This window comes from Lissotriton vulgaris, chromosome 1_1 (assembly GCF_964263255.1).
Source record: "Lissotriton vulgaris chromosome 1_1, aLisVul1.2, whole genome shotgun sequence".
NCBI lineage: Eukaryota > Metazoa > Chordata > Amphibia > Caudata > Salamandridae > Lissotriton > Lissotriton vulgaris.
The window spans coordinates 1,958,567,549-1,958,591,081 of record NC_141685.1 but is presented as its reverse complement, the minus strand read 5'-3'; the positions used below and the strand labels follow the sequence as shown (position 1 = coordinate 1,958,591,081).

General features: G+C 44.4%; 1 protein-coding gene across 3 annotated transcripts in view; it reads left to right on the top strand.

Moving 5' to 3' along the window:
• FAM107B (family with sequence similarity 107 member B) overlaps positions 1–17,721 on the top strand; it is a 306,505-nt gene extending 288,784 nt beyond the window's left edge. For all 3 annotated transcript variants that reach the window (XM_086919693.1, XM_086919694.1, XM_086919689.1), the window contains exon 4: positions 14,829–17,721. In XM_086919693.1, the coding sequence (XP_086775819.1) occupies positions 14,829–14,948 (120 nt within the window). In that variant the 3' untranslated portion in view covers positions 14,949–17,721. The remainder of the gene's footprint in view (positions 1–14,828) is intronic.
• Positions 17,722–23,533: the final 5,812 nt, after the last annotated feature.

Genomic DNA, 23,533 nt, shown 5'->3' with positions numbered 1-23,533 from the left:
TGCCCTAAACAAAAAATTGTTGTCACAAACGAAGTCACTGAGCTAAGAAATATTTTATTGTAGGATGTTGTCAAGGTAAGGCTAAATAGAATTTTCAGCGCTGCCAGAAGGAACCATCTAAATTTAATATTGCTGTTATTGTTGTTTAATCTCTTCATTCACTCTTCGTTTCACTCTAAACCTATAGTTGTAGGCACTTGTTTTAGAGCCCATTTTATGTATAAGAATGATTTATGGTGTTCATACAATGTCAGTTCATTTTTGTCCGTGCTAGAGTCTGAATCGCATTTTTTTAGATATGTGTTTTTAATATGATTATCAATTGAATTGACAACACCCTTCATAAACAGACATTGTATGTGTTCCATTTTCAAAAAGAATTCCAGTTTTAACTGGTAGTGCATCTCTGGTTATATTTTCTGGTAAGAGTGTTGTCTTGTCTTTAATATTGCCATAGTCATTGAGCACTGACGTAGAATTAAAAGCACACATAAATTGTTTTGGGTTCTAACTAATATTTGGCTTTAATTTAGGAATTTTAGATGTTATAGGGAAAGCATTTTGTGTTGTTTAAGAGTTAAATTATTAGACTGTAACTAAATAAATGTATCCATTCAGGATGTTGCAGAGAGTGCCAGAAGTGTGGGTATCTAGCTGTACGGCAGTTTAAAAAAATTCCAACAAAGTGTAAGCTCTGTGGCGTACCTGTGCATGGATACTTACTTTTACTTGGAAAGTTCCTTAATGTAAGTGTCAAATGCAAAATGCCAGAACTAATGTTGATTTGCTTGATAAAGTTAAAATAGTAGGAGGACCTAGAATTACCCAACGTAGCTCCTAAACATTAAGGGACTTTTGTAGAATTTCCCCTTCCTATAGTTGACTTTTAACTGCAAATTCCTCACCTTCAGATTATCCCCAGGCGAACAACTGGATCTGGAAGATTGTTCAGCTTAGCCATGCATGCCTGTAGGTGGCGTTTTGCAGCTCCACGTGGACTATGCTCCACCCTGGAAATCACAGCTGGAGCTTCATACATACGTGCCACCCATCCATGTTTGTCATTGCCTTTCTTTCTACACCTTCGTATGAGTATCTGGAGCCAGCTCCTAAATCTTTCTCAACAGTAGACCAGCTTTTTCCTCCCAAATTTCTTTGCCACTATGCTATGGACATGTCTCCTCCTAAAACTACGGTGTTTGAACCTTGTAGGGACATATGTAAACAGATGTCTGTGACTGATTCCCATGAGATATGTCTCAGGTATTTGGGCCACAATTCCGCCTTGCAAAGAGCGTCCCTTATGCGCCTGAAAGTGATTTGGGATCACAAAGCCAGGTTGTACATCACAGAACACGGTATGTAGTTGCGCAAGTCCCTTACCAGCTCAAATTCGAGAGCGTGAACCTATTCCCGATCTCTTGGCAATTTCCGTGGCAGGTCTTCATCATGGACCAAGTTTTCAGGTGAGTCAAAGTACAAAAAGAAACCTTAGAAACCTAAGTGGATTTTCCAGCTTCATCAGTCTTCCTTTGAGAAGTCATGAGGATGTCAAGGTTCCCCTTGGGCTTGTTCCAGGTCCTTTGCTAAGGAGCCAGTTCTACAATTGATCCCAGTGCACCCCAAGTTTCTGTTGCTGACATTCAAGGAAACCGTATTTCAAATATTTGGCGCTGTAAGGGCTTCTTCTGGCATGGCTTCAGGCCCCGCAGATCCCCAAAGACCCTTAGCGATGTCTGTGCCTACTGAATTTGCCTCTGTTTCTGCTCGGACTCTGGTGCGGACTCCACATCCAGCACCATGAACCATACCGGTTCCTTCTGCATTGACGTCATCACCAACGGCAAAGACGGTGGAGGACGCTGATCCTGTTGTTCTGTCTGACTCCCAACTGAACCTGTCTCAACCTCGATCAAGATTGTATCCTGGAACAATCCTGATGCGATCAGCTCCTACTCACTCTGACTCATACAAAGCAGCACCCTTGCTTTGGAGCCGCCCTCCAGAGCTTCGACAACTTTATAGATTCCATTTTGATAAGATCCTGCCAGCCTTTGGCGACAACGGAGATGATGGGGATACATTTCCCCCACTATATGATGACCATTTCTATTTGTACTTACAAGAAGCCAGTGGGCATGACACTTGCCCTGATATGGGGCTTGGTTCTACCCCCTTGTCGCGCAGAATAGAAGGAACAGTCTTATTTGTTGTTGGTCGTGAGACAGGCAGCTGAACTCCTGGACTTACAATTGCGATCTATTGAGGGGAAAACCAATTTGCTCAACAAATTCTGTATCCTGGGTAAACCACCTCTGAGCCCTTGCTGCCGTTCAGTGAAACCCTGACACTCTCTTAAACATCTGGACTAAACTTTGTTCCAGCATACCTGTAAACAGACAAGTTGCTCAACACCATAGACCTGCTCCAGGTATACCTGTGTTTTTTGATGCACCACCCTACTCCGGAGAGCCTGGTGGTTCAGGCTTCCATTAGCAGGATCAGTTCAAACTCATTTTTAAGGAGCCCTCCAGAAAGAGAGTTGAATAGACTTGAGATTTTTGGGAAATAACTTCTCTCTTCAAGCAGCCTCGTCTTTCGCCCAGTCAACACCACCTGTTTGCTGGGTAGGTACTCCCACGCGCAATGGGACTCGGTGAGAGATATCTTGTTAGTAGTTCTGGACGAGTTCCACACCAACATGGTGCAGACTATTCTGGATGGCCAGGACGCATCCACATATGTTATACACCAATGTCTGGACACAACTGACTGTTTATGAGATCAATTGGTTCTGGCATGATGTTCTGGCACCACACACAGATGAGATCCACAGGCTTCTCAAGTGATGTTCAAGCATCACCCATTGAAATGCCTTTTGAAGGGTCTTGGCCATTTGCCAAGAAGTCTGACTCAGCGAAAGAGCACTTTAGAAAAAGCTGAGCCATAGCGCATTCTTTCGGTGGCTGGTTTTATGGTCTGGCACAAGTAATTGGCTCTTTCAGAACTCCACTTCTGAGGCAAGGACCGTGTCAAGATAGAAACTGATGTCTGCGCACTTAGGTGGAGTTTATATGTGGCTGCATCCTTCCCTTATTCAGTGGATTGGAATCTATGCAGAGCCCCACGATGCCATCTATCGACACCCAGGTTATGCCTAAAAATCTTCCAAATCCAGTCGAGCACCTGAAGGTCAGGAATCTGCAGTCAGATAGTTTCCATCAGAAAGAACGGTGCTGAAAGAGCCATATGTACAAAACCTTTTTTTGAAGTCGCAAACTGCCTCATTTGCACAATCAGTCCGATTGCAACTGCAAAAAAGGTTTCTTAAATAAATCTGCTACCGAATCGCAATTTGGATTTACGTATTCGTATTTGTAAGTGGTGTGCTTAGGGCGTCCCTTGCTAATACCGATTAGCAGTGGTATGTATGAATATTTTCCGACCATATCAGGATCACAAAACATTACTTTTTTTTACCGACACCAAATGAGTTGTGCTAACCATTCGCACATAGTGAAACAAATATTTTTTAAGAGCAGGCTGTGGTACCAGTGGTATAAGTGTATTTTTTTTTTTTAACGCTCCCATTTTCTTTTAAAGACTACAGGCTGCCTTAAATTTAAAAAAAGATTGTGTATTGAAAAGCAGTCACAGAGTGGTGGTCTGCTGACCCCAGCGGGTCATCATCCCAGTGATAGCCGTAATTCCTGATGGGTCGCAAATTGCGATCTACCACATTGATATTCCATTAGGAATTGCCATATGAACTTTATAGGTTTTTGTACTTTAGGAATTCCGATTTCCTAACTGCGATTCAATTAAAATCGCAATTAGTGAATAGCAAACCCCATACTCTGTACATATGGCCCTAAGTAACTTGTTCTCCCGAAGCTCTTGAAGTTGGTGAAGTTTAAAACAAAATCAAATAAAAAAGCAAAGAAATTTGCATTTTAGTGAAGGAAACTCCACCAAATCTACATTCGATGAAAGACTTTTTTCTGTAGAAAAGTTCTAGATGAAACATTTTATTTGTATGGAAAACTAACAAACAGATGAGGTTATTTAAAATAACTCCTCATTGTGGACACCAGTGATGTCTATCTGATATGTTTAAAACATTCAGGCTTTGATTGCAGCTGCTCAAGTCTTATAATGCTTTAGGACCCTCTCATGCCCTTGCCGTTTTATCATATGTTACAAAATCATTTATATGCAATTTCCCTTCCGCATCTCAAATATATAAAAAAAGTAATGGATATCCCCATTACTCTGGTGTAGAATGCAGTTGGGAATCTGATTTGGGAGAATCTTGTCCTATTCCAATATCGAATAAAGTCTGGAATAAAATAAGGAAGTCTTCTAGAGTACCATATACTACTCGAACTTAGTTTTTTCATTTATAATAGGCTTCTGATCACCTCAGCTAAATTACACAGTGCTGATCCTGATATCCCCTCTACTTGTTGGTGTTGGCCTTCCCATCAACAGATCTCAAGCATATGCTATTTGACTGCCCAGCCATTTATACTTTTGGACCAGAGTATGGCAACTAATTAATACCATTTCCAACACCCATAATCCTTTCTCTTTCACATATTCTTCTAGGCAGCATCTCCAAAGTGTGGTCCTCTCATGATGCAAATTTTTGTATTATTGATTTACTTATAGTTGTTGCATTTCAACAAATCACCAAGTCATGGAAAAATACCTGTACTGTCTCTTTTCAAGCATGGTGGTATGGAGTTTGCTACAACCATAGATTGGATAGAGCTTATGTACACCCAATCACGCTTGCTACCAAACGAGACATACTTTGGTTGCCCGTCACTGATTTCTTAAATGTGTCAGCTAAAATGATATCTTCACATAATCCTTACACTGAGGAAGTATCCAAACCTCCTTGATTTTATTTATTGTTTTTTTCAAGTACACCTTATCCTATGGTTCGAGACTAATTTATTACAGTTGCAATTGTTGTTACATAACTGTTGTTTTCTTTTGTGTATATAAGGTCTAGTATGAAATTTACGTTCCCCTCCTCTGTTTTCTATCTTTCTATCCCTTCTTTTCTTTCTTTTGTTTCCTTTTTTCCCTCCCCATATGAAATAACTGCATTATTCTATACTTATCTGTTTTATCTTTACATCAAATAAAATATCTTTTAAACTTAAAAAATCATTCGGGCTATTGTCTTTGTTCATCATAAAAATTTAGATGTCAATTCTTGATCATTTCACGTTTAAAATCATGTTGCTGCTACTTTGGACAGATAAACTCCCTTCTTCAGGACATTAGGTCTATGACATCATACTCTCAATTCAGGAAACTCTTCAAAACCTGGCTCTTTCACCAGGAGAACGTATAAAGCTTTCAGCGGCAGAACTCCTTTGAACTCAGCCCCATGAAACCGTCTGGTGTACGTGCACGTTACAAGTACTTTTTAACATTTTAACATAACATTAAAAAATCATCTATGTTGTTCGCTTTACAATATAGTCTGTATTGACTGGTCTTAATTTAATCAGTCGAAATTTAAATATAGTAATGTATACATATCCAGTGAAATCGAAATTCAGTCATACATTTTCTTAAGTCATTTTTCGCTTAGTCTTCATATGTTTCTCTCCTTAGAGCTGTTAGTTATAGGGCTTTTTCAAGACTTAAACAAGTAGCTTTCTTTTAGAAATCATAAACATATTTAATTTTCTGTGGGAATTCACATGCAGTCTTGGCGCTATGGTGCACCGAAATGTACTGTGTTAGGCTGTAAAATGCAGAAACTAGATATCTAGACATTTAACAAAGAGACCATGATCTACAGAATAGATGGATGGGAGTAAACTATTTATCACAGAAATATATGACTGCCCATAACTTTATTAAAGAATTTGTAATCTATAATCTATGTAGATGCATGGGTACTGTCAGTCATAGCTGAGTTGAAATAAGTTCCTTTGCTGTTGTTTAATTGTAGATATAGTCTATAAAGAATATACAGTTAGTCTGTGAGTTGTTTAGTAAACTTTTGGTGTAGGGTTAGAATGATGAGATTTTAGTGAGAAAGGGTGAAATATGATTGATATTATCTTACCATGAATCCGTGGCAGCTAAAACTTGCAAACGGGACAGCTGTGTAATTTGGCATGAACCTGCATTCTGGTCCGAGTGTTGTTGTTTTTTTGTTGAATTTTTATTGCAGCTATAAAACATCATGCCATGGTACTACATTACACTTAAACAGGTAAGGGCCGGCAAAAACTCATTCTATATATATCTTTCTCAGCCATCATGCGAACAACACAAAGCGGGCAGGCGGCGATAATAATTAAGACCCAGTGTTCGCACATTAAGGCATTAAACAAAGTGTTCCTAGTGGCTCCTCACATGTGCGTGTACTGTGCTCCCTGCTCTCTGCGAGTGTCATGCAAATGCGAGCATTCCGGAATATACACCACGCCTTCCCCTAAATCTCCCTGTTCCCCCAGCTCCCCTCTCCCGCCCCGCATCCCCCTTCCCTGCGGCCCCACGGAAAAATCCAAGTCACAGCTACGTCCTAAGGGGCATCTACTGTCACCGTCTGGGGGACCGCCTCGCTGACCACTCCCTCTTCCGCACTTTCCAATGCTCCCTCTCTTTGAAGCCTATAGGTGTTATATAATTCCCAGAAGTTTTTGGGTCTGCTCCTAGGCGAGAGAAGTTCGCTGTAGTGCTCCGACTGCGTACAGCAGTACAGCATGTCGTGAGCCCATTGCCGGAGTGTCGGACTAGACCCCTCATCCAGCACATCGCCACCATCCGCTTGGCCACAAGGAGCCCCATATCCACCATCCTGTGTAGCGTCTTAGGCAATTTCTTAGAGTATCCCAGTAGCGCCACCATAGGATCAGGCTTGAGGTCTGCCTCCACCACTCTCCCCAACTCTCTGAATATTTCCACCCAATGTGCATATATTCCCGGGCAGTGCCAAGCTAAATGCATAAAATCCGCCGTCTGTGCTTTGCATCTCTCGCAGTACGCCTCTGCCCGGAGGCCGTACCTTCAAAGTCTCTCCGGTGTATAATAGGTCCTATTAAGGTTCTTGAAGTGAACGAGCATATGGCGTCCGTGGAGCGAGATTTTTCTGGTGTTCATACAACAGTAAGTCCACATGGGGTCGTCAATTGTAACCTGCAAGTCCTGCTGCCAAGCAAGCCTAGCCGCGGTGTATCTGTTTTCCCTGTGCGCAATGGCTAATTTGTAGATAGCCGTTATCATTTTGCAAGGGGATTTAGTCTTGATCACATAGGACAATTCCCGCACTTCTGGGGGTTCTGCCAGATCTTCCCCTAGCATGTCACATAAGGCCCCACGCACTCTGTGGTACTGGAATCTACTCAACAAGTTGTTTGCGCCAGCTGCACCTCCGACCTGCTTCCAAGTCTTAACCACCCCATCTTGGAAAAGATCTCCAGTCACTTCTATTGACAGAGTGCGCAGCGCCAGTACTACGCCCCTATCCCTCCATGGACCTAGCCATCGTGTCCACTCTATTGGCATTACAGGGGACTACAATAAAGCTCCGGCTTGCTGCTGCAATATATTGTACCAGGCATGTCTGGTGGAATTTATAGAGTCTAATATGCCAGTTCTGCGGTCCACAGGCTCTAATATCATGGCAGGTAGATGGAGCGGTTCCGCAAACAATCTCTTCATGCGGAGAAAGGTATATCTATCTCACCATGTATCCAGGCGTGAATGTGAGCACCCTGCGCTACCCTAGAATACAATTCGAAGTCTGGCGCGCCAAGACCACCCAAATAATATGGAAGGGTGAGGACATTCCACTGTGTCCTCGCTTGCTTACCAGCCCAAGCAAGCTTTATCATGGACTGACGAAGTCTGAGAAAAAAGGACAGAGGCAACACTATTGGTATGTTCGTAAATATAAATGGTAGCCTGGTCAGAACCACCATTTTCATGATCGAAATTCTTCCCATCAGTGACAAGGGGAGGTGGGTCCACAGCTCCACATCATCCTCAAGCCTGTCTATGGCTGTCCCATAATTTTCCCGAAATACAATCTCTGAGTCTGTGTGCAGCTTAATACCTAAATATCTAATAGAGTCAGTCGACCGTTGCTGTGGATAGTCCATTTCGAATTCCACCGTAGCTGAAGTGAGGGGAAAACTATCGACTTAACCCAATTAACCTTCAGCCCCGACAACTCTCCAAAGTGGACTACCTCCCTGATAACTGAGGACAAGTTGTTCTCAGGGTCCCGCACATACAATAGTGTATCATCCGCATAGGTCAAAACCACTATCCTGTGCGTTGGAAATCCAATCCCCTTGTTGCCATGATACTCCCTTAACGGACATTCGAATGGCTCCGCCACTAGGGCATAAAGTAGCGATGACATGGGCAACCTTGCCTGGTCCCCCTTTTTATGAGGAATGGGTCAGTGATCATGTCCCCCAAGCGGACGCGCGCCGTAGGCTTGTAATATAAAATTCTTATTAGCTGTAGGAAGACCGTCCCCAGTCCCATTCTTGTCAGTACCTGCCTCATAAATGCCCATTCCACTGAATCAAAGGCTTTTTCCATATGTAGAAAAACCGCAATCACCTTATTTTCCTGTCTCACATGCTAGATTGTACCGAACACAGAGTGAATGTTATATGTAAGGTTCCTGTTCGGTATGAATCCAGCTTGCTCCGGGGCCACCAGGATATTCGTCATAAGGGCAAGTCTATTGGCTAATATTTTAGCGAATATCTTGGTATCGACATTAAGCAGGGAGAGGTCGGATGGTATGAGCTGCATTCTTCATGGGGCTTCCCCGGTTTGGGAATGGCAACTAAAAGAGCCTCCCTCATTGTCCGAGGCATTGTGCCAGTAACACACATATCCTCGAATAAGGTGGCTAAATGCGGGAGCAGCAGATAATTAAAAGTTTTAAAGAAGGCAACCGTTAGGCCATCCGTCCCCGGGGCGCTAGCGGTTCTCATACCCACCAGGACCTCTGAGATCTTGTCCTTCTCAATAGGGTGCATTAGAAGTTCCCTGTGCGTGTCTGGAAGAGATGGTAACCTAATGTGCTCGAGATAATCCAATATTTGCTCCTCCACCCCATCTAAACCGGAAGTGTACAGGTCAGAGTGGAATTGTTTAAAGCGATCCGCAATTTCCGTCTCTTCTGTCAGAAGCGGCCCAGTTATTGATCTAATCCGCGATATCTGCATCGAATCTCGCCTTGCCTTCCTCACTCGAGCCAATACCTATCCCGGCCTGTCACCTTCACCATAGGATCTGCCCGTTGCGTATTTGCCCATATGCTTCACTTCGCTGTCAGCAGCGTCAAGATACTCCTCTATCAGCGTTTTGATCTCCGCTTCCAGGTCCACAACTCCCCACACCCCCAGCAACCTGTTGCTGCTCCAGGTCTTTCGGGTTTAGTTCTAGATCCGATAAACTTTGGCCATTTGCAATGCCTCTAATGTATACTTGTTTCCCAAACTGTCTGAAAGTTATCCACTGAACCAATATTGGTAGAAAAACAAAATTCTATGTCCTCTGCGAGTTCCTCCTTGAACAGCGGGTCCAACAGAGAGAAGGGGGGAAAACGCCACGTAAACGGTGGCAAAGTTTTCTTTGGCGTGGCAAGCACCATCAGGAGCGGAGAGTGGTCAGACAGAGAGTGCAAGGCAATACCACGCATTGGCATACCTGGTCAAGCAGCGAAGAAGCGGCCAGCCAATAATCTATACGCATGTGTATATTGTGAAACGTTGAGTAATGTGTGAAGCCACCCTTATCGTTGTTATGAGCCCGCCACACATCACGCAGGTCCATACTAACCATAACACTGTACAACATTCTCGCAGCCGCCACCGGCTTTATAGAAGTGCCTGCCAATCTGTCTAAATCTGGATTACGTACCAAATTGAAGTCAGCACCCCACAGAAGCCGTGCATTCCTATATGGTTTGGTAACAGTAACTAAAGTTGCGAAAAACTCATCAACAATCGTAGTTGGGGCCATACACATTAACTATGATCAAGTCAAAGCCCTGGCAATTAGATATGACATATCGGCCATCAACATCGGCATGCAACTGCGTGATAGCGAGTGGCATTCTGGGATTAATCCAGGTCAGTACCCCTCTAGCGTGCGAGGTGAACCCCGCAGAATGGATGTTACCAGCAGTTCCCTACTGCGCAGCATAGGGTTAAGTTGCAGCAGGTGTGGCTCCTGCAGCAACGCAATATCCACGTGGTGTCTATTCAGGTAACTAAGCACTTTTCGGAGCTTACGGTGATCGTTAAGTCACCTGACATTCCAGGACACAACCTGCATACAATCTATCGAGCCACCAGAATCGTGTGCATTATGTGACACCATCACTGTGGTCTGTATTCATCGTGCAATCTATGGCAGTGAATTCTCTTGTGTAGTGTAGCATAGGCAAAAACAGAAAACAACCCCCCTGGCATCCCTTATACAGAGCTAGCATCCCCCTCTTCCCCACCCACCTCCCACAGCAGACCTCCCCAACTTTGCCGCGTGCAGACCCAAAAGCACCCCCCCCCCCCCCCCCCCAAACGTCCCCAATTTACAACAGCAGTACGAGGTACGCGAGGGCGGATGTAGCTCCTTGTGCCGGCCTCCATTGCTCAACAGCATTCACTCTATCCAGCCCAGCCGCGCGCGTGTCTTCAGCAAAAGTTTACAGTATTCACCATAAAACATACTCCGCCTGTGGGTTTTATCCCCTCTCCAGGCTTCTGATCTCGCTATCAATTCCTACCGATTCCTATACCGCAGTGACACCACATGTAATACTAGACCAAACTTGCGTCCAATGTAGCAATATTAACACTGTGCCCCGGTTCCTGTTGCATTAAACCAGCAATCCCCCTCAGGTCTACCAGTTTCGCAATGTCCACTATAGGCAACCAAACAGTACCCAAAGCCACATCCCCCTCCCCCGCCCTCCTTCCCAGTCATCTTACGCCCTTTGTAACCGTCGACTCTCAGCTTTAGTCCTGTTTGTCAAGCGCGCCACCGGCTGCTTCATCCAGCAGCGGTCTCTCCGGGCTCTTACGTTATTCCTTAGACCAGTTTTTAATTGCCTGTTGCAGAGCCTTGGGGTCAGTAAAGATATGAGACCGACCTTGACTATTAACCCTAGGCTTCGCCGGGTACAGCATGGCCTAGTCAATCCCTAGGTCTCGAAGCTGACTCTTTTGCGGCACAAAAAGCCTGCGGGCTTCCTGAACTCGTGTGGTGAAGTCCGGGTACAGCGACAGTTCGGAGCCCTCATATCTCAAGATTTTCTTCTCCCTGGCCACTTGAAGCACTGCGACTCGGTCACGGTAGTTGAGCAGTTTCGCAATTATCGGCCGTGGATGGGCTCCCACCGGAGGCTTGGGTCCCAGGGAGCGGTGCGCCCTCTACACCACAAACATCGCAGAGAAGACCCCCTCTCCCAGCAGTGTCACCAACAGCTGCTCCACGAACTTCTCCATGTTTCCTGTGGCAGTGGTTTCCGGCAGGCCAGTGATGCGTAAGTTGCATAGTCGTGAACGCGCCTCTAAGTCCTCCTTCTCGTCCTGTAAGACGCGCAGAACCTCGTTGCCACTGTTCTCTGCGGCCGAAGCAAAGATGCCCGGAGGAGGGCGGATGGTGTGGGGGGGCAAACCAAGCCTTATGTCTGCATGTTTGGGGGGCTCTGAGAAGCGCGTTGGCCAACCAGGTCTCACCTTAGTGCGCCCGACTGCACACGCCACCAGACCACTTGGGCACCAGGGACCGCGCTCCCAGTGGGGCTTGAGTAGAACCTTTCCAAGCTGTTTGTGATCAGCGTCTAAAGTAGTGTGCGCTTCTTCAACCTCAGTGAGCCGCCTTTCCAACATATCAAGCCTTTCCGCGTGCTTGTCGAGTCAGTCAGCCATTCTGTCCATTCTATATGTGAGGGCATCCATGTTTGTGCCCAATGCGGTGATGCCACTCTGCAGAGACTTTTCCATCGACTTGAGGATACTGCTTATGTCCGAGTCCGAGTCGTCACTCGCTGGGGGCGGCATCCTAGCGCCCTCACTCGTGGCAGCATCGTGAGACTTTGAGCGCTTTTGGTCGAAGGAGAGCTTGGTCTGCATTTTATCCCCCCTACCCATGGTGCCAGGAATGCAGCAACCTCAACATCAGGGCAGGGACTTTGAGCGCCTTTATAGGAATCTGTCCGCCTTTCAGGCATTCCACTCCAGAGGGCCGAGTATAATAGGCTGGTGTCCGGCTTCGCCCCGCTGTGCACACTTCGTGGGGCACCTGCACAGATTAAGACCATTATATGCTGGTTCGATGAAAGTCCTGACTCCAGCCACCACTGCCCTCCCAGCGATGGGGGCCGCCAATCCGCGTTGCCACTGTTTCCTGCGGCCAAAGCAGAAATGCCCGGAGGAGGGTGGGGGGCAAACCAAGCCTTATGTCCGCATGTGGGGGGGGCTCTGAGAAGCGCCTTGCCAACCAGGTCTCACCTTAGTGCGCCCGACTGCACAAGCCACTAGACCACTTGGGCACCAGGGACCGCGCTCCCAGTGGGGCTTGAGTACCGCTTCTAAGAGGCAGGGGTGGGTTCCCCCCACCACCACGGGCCGCCGCCGCTCTTATTATACTTGCCCGGCCACATCATATCACTCCAGGGCCGCTGGGCAAGGCTCCCGAGCACTGGTCAAGCTCCAGGGGGCCCACTCTGGCAACGGTGATCTCACTCCGCGTCTGGTTGCTGCACAGGATCACTGCACTCCACAGTACTGCCAAAGGCATGCAGCGTGGTCCGTAGGTATGCAGCCTGCAGGGGGACAACTCGCTCCTTTCCCCCGTCAAAGTCCTGCAAGTGTTCATTCTCCGCCGTTCCTCGACTCCCCACTGAGCCTCCACCTTCGGCCTCACGATGTACCTCAGTGCGGGTGAAAAGCGGAACGCCCCGCCCCCTGGTGCAACGGCCTTCCGTAGTGAGCACCACAAGGCTCGTGGGTCTGCCGCACGTAGAGGGACTCAGGGTGCATGCTGCTCGTACGCCAGTCCGGGGATCAGCGGCCCACCAGCCTCACCGCAGCACCACAGTAAGATTGCAGCGGCAAACGTTTAATGCACGATCAAAGCAGGTCTGTACTACCCGCTCTCCTTTCGGCAGCAATAGCGTGGGCAAAAAAAAAGGAACGTGTACACTGCAGGATTATTGTTGAATAATTGTAGATCGCGGCGGAGCTCCGGGCTCAAGCGGCCATCTCGGTCGCGAGCTAGCTCTGCCCCCTGGTCTCAGTGTTGGTTGTAGCGTTAGTGCTAGTAGTCCTGGTCCATCATCAGTTACTTGGGGAAAGGGCTGTAATCCGTATAGAGGTCGGGTTTTATTATGAAAGTAGTTCGTCAGCTGTTTATATGATGAAGACTGGCCTGATTAGATGGGAGAATTACTTTGATAGTTATATTAGAGTGTTGTGATAGCTCATACCTGTATAGTTGTGCCAAATTAAAGATGCACAAATCTAAAAGATTATTAAATTGGCCGTATATTTTGTATTCCTATGTTAGGTCTTAAGGATAATATTATCTGATAATGGTTATCCATGGAAACGTTCCGGATTTATATATGTCTGTCCTGGTGATACTTCTTTTACGGTATCAGGTTTATAAATATATGTGTAAAATGTACCTGGCCATCATTTATTTTGCATCCTAAGGGCCATTTGTTTAGTTTAACACTGTATAGTTAAGGTGTGATGCCCTTAATTGTTGCAGAGGTTCATTTTGGAATAGTAATCCCGAAGAGCTCTAATTAACAGGAAAGTTCAAAAGTTTTATAATGTTCAGTCAAGGTACGAGTACTGAGTATTTGAAGTGGAGGAATCATGTAAATCCTGGGGCTGTATGTAACATGACATTTGGAGGGGGCGGGAGTAATAATAGATGGTCAGTTACAGAGATATATTTTCTTCTTAAACATACTAATGTCCTATGAATTTAGTAATTGGGGACGAGATTAATGTTGTTCTGAGATAAAGTAAGTGAGTTGGGGGAAGTGGGGGTCCGTGAAGGGTCTGATGCCAAAATTCTTCGAGGACTTTGTTAGGAAAGCCATTCCTGATCGGGCATTATATAATTATATATAGTCCAAAAAGAAACTGCTAGATGGGTGTTGTGCCAGAAAGAACTGAAAGTTATGGTTGGGATTGGTAATCAGTGAGGAGAAAGTTGATTAATAACACCAGCCTCAAAGATGTCATGCCATGTTGTCAGTAAGGTACTTCCTTTTGCCTTTTCAGTACTAAAATAGTATTGCTGCACTTTAAAGAGGAAAAGATATTTGTGAATGTCTAAAACTGATGCTGTTTCTTCCAATGATATTCAATGGTAATGGTTAGTTGGAGCAATTGTTGGCTAACTTGTTTGAATCTAAAATATGGAGCATTATTGCATGGTCAGATTTCTGTGGAACAGCTATCTCTTAACCCCTTCGAGGCTGATGACGAGCTGGGCTCGTCATGGCGTAGCCTCCTCGCACGCTGATGACGAGCCCAGCTCGTCATGTAAAGTGCGTTTTTTTAAAAGTCAGCATGCGAGCAGAATAACGGCAGCGCGCATGAGGTTAAAGTGATACTCCAGTTCAGCGGACGTGGTGCAACAGAGTGCAAATCTAGCTCTATTCAGGGAGGAAGGTGGCGAGCATCTTTGAAAGAATGATTAGTGTTTTGCATATTTAACATAAAAAACGTAATGTTTGCTACTGTAAACATTGGTAATATTTTTTACCCTGGATAATCTCTCCATTTTGCATGTCATTTCAGCTTGAATCTGAAAAACATAGGACGGAAGAACAGCAGGAAAATGCTCCTGAATTTGTCAAGATCAAAGGAAACTTGAGGAGAACAAATCAAGAAATAGCTGAAATATATGACTCCTCCTAAAGCTACTGCATGAATTGACTGCCATGATTCCAGCTTTGAAAGCAGAAATGTTTCTGGAGATCTGCATGACCATTTATATAAAGATATGAGTAAATGGGCGTATGGCGAAGAAGCATCCTAAAAAGGGTTTATCAGAAGGTCTTCACTTTTCTGGAATCGCTATTGACTGATTGCAGTGTACATGAACAAATCAGCCAAATTTAAGACCCAAGAGGATGGACTATGTAATGTGCGATGATAAACATTGCAGGGTCAGTCAGACGTAATGGCCTACTTAAACCTCTGCCAGATGCACCAGCAGAGCAAACAGGAGATGTTTGGTGTTGCGCAATGTGCCTCTCTTTCAACCCAGTTGAGTGCAAACACCAATGTTTTTGTTAATGATTTTAGGAACGTCACTGTGCATTTTTTCTGTTTCATGTATTAAGATTTTCATCTAAGAAAATTCTTAATATTTAATTTTTAATTAAGAGCATGTATTCTTTAAGTCCTTGTATAGGTTTCTCATTGGCAGTAATGATAGTTATGCTAAGAAGTTTTTTTTCTTTTCATCTATTATTCATTTGATAAATTACAACTGCACTATCTCGCAAGTGCTAACAATAAGGGGCCACTAGTCATTGAAAAGGCCTTTCTCCAAATGTTGGTGCCTGTAATTTAAACCCTAAGGCATCCAGGCTTTTCTGAGGTTTACATTCACATAAAGGATGTAGTCAGAAACTTGCTGATCAGCACTAGCATTGAAAGGAGATCAAGGTTTCTTTAACTTAAATACAAATTCTCCATTAAAGCAGTGCAGATTGACATATTTTAAATAGTTTTTTTCCCTTTTGTGTTGAGATTTTGTTTTTAAACATTTTGATGTGCACTGGTGGCAAAGGCACATTTCTAGTGTTTTGTATTCAGAGAAAAATCTGCAAATTCTCTAGACCATAATACCAATTTGCACTCAGAGACTATTCCGTGGCACATACTTTTCAACTTTTTTTAATGTAATGAATCTAAAGCAGAGACAATGACTTGACTGTTGTTTTGTTCCTCCAGTCACCTCCAACATACAGATGATTGCCTCCAAACAATATGTTGTATTCCCAATTATATAGTATTTTTTTCCTCTACTTAGTACATACCTCAGTTTCGATTTGATTACAGTTAGCCACATTCCATATACTTTTGCGTTTCCATTTCTTAGAGTATTCGCATGAATCTTATTTTTACAACACTGTAATTCAGTACTTTAAATGATGATATTTTTGGGGTTATACATAGGGTATTGGGCAATCGACAGTGTAATGTAACAAACTGCACACTTCATGCACTCATTCATCATCAGGTTGTGTTAAAACGTGGCACTGTACTTCAAAGTATCACTTTTGCTGGATATTAAGGATCGTACTATTATAATCACGGAGTACAGTGCCTGATGTATTAATATGTGTATTTATCCCTGCAGACTTGAATTTTTTTTAATAGGCAAAGATGCTGTAGATCATGCATGGTTGCATAGGTGAAATACAGTAGTCATGCAGCAATTGCTAACCTTTTTTTTTTTCTAAGTGCCATAATAAAGCCATGTTTATAGTTGGTAGTTAAATTACATTAACAGCAGAGGATTAATATCTTATTCATATTTGGGAACCACACATCAAGTAGGTAAAGGAAAAACACTCTTATTTCTAGAGCTTCAATGTTTTCGTGCAAAAAGGCATACAGTTTGGTCTAGTGGTGTGTGTTTGCAAAGTGAATTTAGATGCGATTCTAATATGTTTTTTTTCTGCCCTTAGTTCTGTGAACTTGCATACAAAAGAAAGTCATCTAGGCTTATTAGAAAGGACACAAGGCCCTTTTTCTTGTTTAGGTTAGTTTTGTAAACCTGCATATTGTCCATTTTGGATTACACTGCCTTGAGAACATTTCCAGTTAACACCACACTTTTTTTCAGCACATAGGAGCACTAGGCCAGAAGGCAGTCTGTATACAAAGACATTAAAAAGATGACCATTGAGTTAATATGTGTGCTATGAATTCTTCTGAAGATTGAGGTGGTCCTTAATGCGGGCCCCTCAGTTTTCCAACTGTGACCTGTGTTGATGTCTCAATAGCAAATATTTCCAATGTCCTAAATGGATATTTTCACAATAAGAGTTGTCTTTTGTTTTCTGTTAATACTGTACTCTGTGTTACAACCCTTTTTCTGAAATAAACGTGCAGAACAAATAATTAAGTCACACTCTTCCTCAGTTGGAGCTTTAGTATCCATTTTCAGGTTTACTTTTATTTTCCAAACACAGAGTTCAAAATACTTGCCTTAACTATTCACTGTGTACAAGTAGCCGAATTATAGACTCTGTGATTGTGTTGTTACTTTAATTTGTACCTTACGTTAAACTGTCAAGTTTTGGCAAGGTGCTGAAACTTGATTTTAAAAAATAGCAGTTGACTTGTAATCTTACTGTTCTTGCATATTTGGACTGCCGCAAGATTATTTTCATCGGTTTTGTTTCAAGTTGTGTGTGTTCATTTTGTATTAGTTCAAATTAGGTGAAGGAATTGTTAGAAAAGACACCAGTGGACTATCATAATGTTACAACAGGCCTTACTAGTAAATGTTTGATAATGTTTATATAAAGGGAGTCTTAATTGTTTTGTTTTCATAATTTAATATGTTTTGTATCTTCTCTTGTATAAATGTTTTTAACTGAAAGTATTATAACAATGAGGGTAGAATACTTGGAACCAAAGTTACATTTAATAAATCTCCCATATGCTTGTCTTAAGGTGCTTGTTTACTGTGTTCAAGATTACATATTAATATTTGATGCTGACACATTATTTCTTTCCACCCCTGCCAAATCTTTCCATGTGCTTTTTCATTAATCGTTTCAATCTCATTTTCAAAGTTCAATTATTCTAAACAAATAAATAAAATTGACCTCCAGATTTATGAAGAGTTGTATCTATAGACACCTCTAGCTACAGATACCTTACCTTAGAATCATCCCGAAGTGTCAGACTGGATAAAAACATTCAGTTGGTTGCATAGTTCGGCTCCGTGTCGTCTGGAAGTGGTATGTGGGGTGCCTATATATTGCCTACATAAGTTCTTTTCTTTCCATGGCAGTCAATGCAGACCCCCAGACACTCTTTGACTGCACTTTTTTGACTTTTTATTAAAGACTTTTTGAGAAATACTTTTTCCTGGTGTGTGAGGGATGTAACCCAAAAAACCAACGGGTTTAAACCCTATGGTGCCTATCATTGGCAGATGTCTATGGCAGTCCTTCACTTGGTTTGTTTGTGGCGCTTGGAGTGGGACCATGACTCCCAAGGCCTGCGAGGACTGCCACGCCATGAACCTGAAGGTGCTGAGTGTATGTTCACTGAGGCTACCCACTGCCATATGACCCCACCTCATGCTCTCAATTGCTTGGAAGGTCATGGGACCGCTCCCTGACAATCGTCATCCCAGTTGAGATCATTTGGAAAACCCCACAAAAGCAAGAAGTCATACCCGTTCAAGGACTGGGACTGGCACAGGAACAACAGCACCGCTTGAGGCCTTCCTCCTCTGCAGAGCTTGCACCTGGGTCCGCACCATGCTTCCATAGTTTCCCAGAGCCGGAGCAACCTCCTGGCCAACTTGAGGAGTTCTATGAGGCCATGCACCTCATATTTGAGCAGCCTGGCCCCGCTGGAGTGCCTTTGGGCCCCACATGTTCGGGAGGGGCCCCTTCTGGATTCCTGCTGGCAGGCTCGCCCTCTGCGCCAGACGGACCATATGGATTCAGTGTTTAATCTTGAGCGACTCAGCCCAGGAGGCCGCAACATTCCATGGAGCCCGCTCCAGTGCCCTTGCACCCGGTACCACCCAAACCTCGGCCAACCCCATGGTCATCCCTGACAGCTGAATTGGTGTTGCCCGATATCAATCCGGCGCCTGGCGGTACTATGCACTCCAGGTCGAAACCAGTGGCTTTTTCTTTTGCTAGGCCTGTAGAGGTTGATGATTGGGAGGGGGTCTGAGGACCCATATGCATTCCAACATCCCCATGATGAACCAAAGGGCAACTGGTATGAGGAACTGCCAGTGGGTTAGACACCTCACCGGACACTGCTTAGTCCCCCTCCCACCGTGGCTACTGAGGAGGGAGCCTGCTTCGCAGGGGTGGTGTGGAGGGCAGCTTAGATCCTGGACCTTCAGTTCCCCTTGGTGGCAGTCAAGACAAATATCTTGACGGAGGTGCTTTAGCTGGAAGTTACCCCTTTCTAACTTCTTCTCCTATTGTACAAAGCCTCACTGATGTCCTACTTGGGGCCTGGTCCAAACCCTCTCATGGGGACCCTAGTTCCTTACCAAATTCATCACCTCAAAGAGCCTGGTAGTCCAAACCTTCACATCCACAATCAATCCCGCCACATTTCCTACTATGCCACCGACTAGGGAATCCAAAAGGCTGGATACCTTTGGCAAGAGGATTTTCTCTTCTGCCAGCCTAGCAGTGGCGTCAGTGAACACTGTGTGCCTTTTGGGCTGATACACCACCACTGTGTGAAACTTGGTTGCGCAGGTGCTGCCCATGATCTCAGATGAGGCACAAGCAACACTCAATCAAGCAATTGCTGACAGGCGAGATGCAGCAAAGTTCATCATCAGATGTAAGCTGACCACTACCGACTTACTTGGCAAAGCAATTGCCAGTCCCCCAGCAGCTGCAGCCTCAAAATCCCTTTAGTTTGCCCTCATACCAGCATGAGCACCCAGTGGGGGACGGGTCCACAAACACCTGCCCCAGTGGCAGTCCATAACACTGGACAAGTGGGTTTTACAAATCAATCCCCTGTCTGAACCCCCCCCCCCATGACCAGCTGACGGAAGATTGTTTTTCCTTGCTTTGTCAGGAAGTGTTTTTCCTTTTAACCAAAGGGGCCGTGATGAGGGTGCCGGCATCAGAAGTAGGCTTTGGTTGCTATTCCTGCTACGTTCTGGTGCCTGGAGTCCTACGTCCTATTCTAGACCTGCGACTTCTCAACTACTCCCCGAAGGAGAAGTTCAAGATCCTTACCTTAGCTCGGGTCCTAGCTGACCTGGACCCTCGAGACTGGATAGTAGTGCTGGACTTACAGGAAGCATATTTCCACATCCCTGTCTTGCCTGCACACAGACATTACCTGTGGTTCAGAGTGGGACTAGAGCTGTGTTTACCTTTAATCTTGCCAGCGCCCCTTGGGTGTTCACCAAGGTGGTGGTGGCTGTGGTTGCAGCACATCTGCAGAGGTCAGGGTTTCCAATCTTTCACTACTTTGATTACAGTTACAGTCTTTCTCTACTTCGATGATTGGCTAATGAAGGAGGGCTCAACCCAGACAGTCACCTCCCACCTCCAGACCTCCTGTATTCGCATCAACTTGTTGGAGCTTTGGGTGATCCAGTGTGCATTGAGCCTTTCTTCCTTCAATCAAGGGAAGGCTGTTGCTGGTAGCCGTGGATATCACAACTGCCATGTAGTACAGCAACAAACAGGGCAGGGAAGCATCATGGACATACGCCTCTGGACATGGCGGGAATGTCTGTCTGGTGGTTCAACACTTGGCAGACTCTCTGAACACCAGAGCAGACAGAATCAGCCATTGATGCCAAGCATATCACAAATGGCATCTCCGCTCGGAGGTGGTGCAAGGTTTCATTCAAGAGTGGGGAGTGCCTTGGTTTGATCTGTTTGCCACCGCCAATGAAAGCCAATGTCAGCAGTCCTGCATGCACTCTCTGTGCACCCTCCTTACATAGTTTGCTATGTAGACAAACTGGTTCTGAGAACATGTGCCTCCTTCCTTCCAAAGACTGTGACACCTTTCCTTATAGGCCAGAATATTACCTTCCCTCCCTTCTTTGTTCTACCTCATCCTTCTAAAGAGAATGACTTTACTGCCTGCATAAAAAAAAGAGCATTGTCGTGTGTAGTAATCAGGACAACACAGGTATGATGAAGCCAATGTAGGTTTATTCTAGTAGTAGATGCACACGTACAAATCCTCACCCTCAGATATATCAGCAGTCCTATGTATCCATCAACAGTCCCACCGGGAGCATCCTGCTAGCTGCTCCGGTCATCCAAGCATTCCACACTCAGCCCTCACATCAACATTCCACTCAGAACATTCACACAGGCTGAGCAGCTAGGGACAAGTTAACATAAGAGATAGATAGCAATGGGAGATTACTACATATCTCTTTCCTTATAAATGAAAGATGAAACAGAACATCTTGAAACTATAGTCCTAAAAATACAAGATAAGATAAATAATAAGAACGTCTTAAAAACTACAAGCATAAATGTATAATACATATAGAAAAGCGAACATCTTAAGACTGTAAAACAGCAAAAGATAAGTAACATAGTCAGTAACCCAGGGATGATCTAAATAACATCATGAGAGGGATAGCGACTACGCAGTATAAACGTTGGGTCAGTGACAGGTCAGCTATTCGGCAAGTAGGACAAATTCTCTATCTAAACCTACCTTAGTTATACTATTTCCACTCCTAAATGTTGCAAATCTATGTGTTCCCCTTCAGTGATTGGTCAGAAAGACAAGGAGAGGTCATCAAACCATACTAAGATGAGGTAATTTCAATTGACTTGAATTGATCAAGTTCCCACCCATATTTTATTCTCTCACAATTTTATTCCGCCCACCAATATCATTTCATTTTAGCATACAATGTTGTAACATTTTGCAAGTCGTCTTCTTTTTCCCAGGTCATGGGGTGAGGTTCTCGGGCGCATCGCGGGTAAGACAATCCTTGGCACGGTTTCAATGCCACAGCTCGAGGTCTCTTGTTTCTCCTAGTGATTGCCAGTTTTACCCACTTCTCATCATCGGCCGCTCTCTCTTTGTTATTGTGGAAAATAAAAGAGAAGACTTGTCCCTTTTTCCAAACAATAATGGTGTCGTGAAGAAAACAGTGAACAAAGCCAATATGTCCACTATTTATACAGTGTGTGTGTGCTCCAGAACCCCCGTGAAAACCAGGGCAATTGGTCCTCACTCTTAAAACCTGGTAAGGCTTGCTGGCAATCCAACTTTATTCCAATGCTGCAAGACCTCCCAATTAAAAATGCTTACCTCTATACCATAATTCTTGTCTTTTCGTCAACATGTTTCGTTGCTATTTATTTCAGCAACTTCATCAGGGCAAGTAGGGGTTCTATATTTTCAATCTTCACTTATATATATTCCCAACACCTTTGGTGACATTAAAAACAGGAGCCAAAAACCAGTCCACATCAGCCATCCCAAGAGGGCAAGCTTACAACCAAAATCTCGCAACATATATACTATGATGTCTGTACATAGATAAAACACTTTTTGTTATTACCTGATGGTGTCAAAGTTACAGCATACCCACAACCAACAGAACGCTGGACACCTTGTCATACAATCACTTGTCCGCCGAGTGGCTAATCGATGTCTAGCCCCCTACGGCAAACATAGATGAAATGCAGGAAGTCAATTCAAACGGTCAACATGGACTGGTCACTTCAGCCTATGTCTTTTCCCTGACCCCTTTACCATAAACAACAAACCTTTCTCCTGCAGATCCACACCTGCCTGCCGGTCTGGACCTACTAATGATTTGTCCCTCAGAATAGTAACTTGCTCAACTCTTCTTGATTGCTTTCTTGCACACCATCTGGCCCTAGCTCTACTCCCCGCTGGTTGGATGCCTCAAACCAGTCATTCTGCATTTATTTCTGACCACTCCTTATTTTAAGGCAATCTCATCCTCCCTCCAGGTCAGCCATCTGCCAAAGTCTGGCATACCAGCCCATGCTCTTGACACATTTCTAGGCTTCTTATCAAAGCTCAGCAACACATGAGTCTGACCATCCTTGGAGTCTATGTGGTTCCCTGTAACCTTCAGCTTTCCATAAGCTGCCCTTTGAGGAGGCCACCAACGGCATTTGAGTTCTTATAAAAAGCCAAATAGATAAACTGCTAAGTTAACATAATCAGTAGGCATTCTTCTAACCCTTAACTGCTCTTCATAAATCATCGCTTTAACTTGCCAAGTAACTCCCCTTTCTGTGCCAAGCTGTGTCTGCCACAGCAGCCTTCTTTGGTGAACTGGTCATAGTTGCATTCTGTTGCTGCACTGTGGATACTTCTGTTGCTCACTACAAAAGCTTGCACACCTCTTCTAAATGTTTCATAGTCCGCAGCTCTCTGTCCTTCCTCTACAACCTCAAGAAATCAAAATCGGGAGTGAAGAGGAAAATAGTAGAATCGTCCTTCTCTCAATATTGTTTCTCAACACAAAGATTCTACAGTTGTATTGCTTGATACCTCTAGAACCTTAATGGTTCTAATCGTAACGATGGTGTGGAAAATGATGTTGAATCCAAAGCTCCTCCACGTTGATCTTAGAAGGGCAAACCTATTGAAATTGTAAAATGCCCCTTATCAATCAATCGATCAGGAGTTTGTTAAAGCGCAACGACTCACCCGTAAGGGTTTCGAGGTGCTAGGGAGGGGGGGGTGGGGATGCAGGTTCCATTCCATCCAGGAGGGGGTCTGTCGAAGAG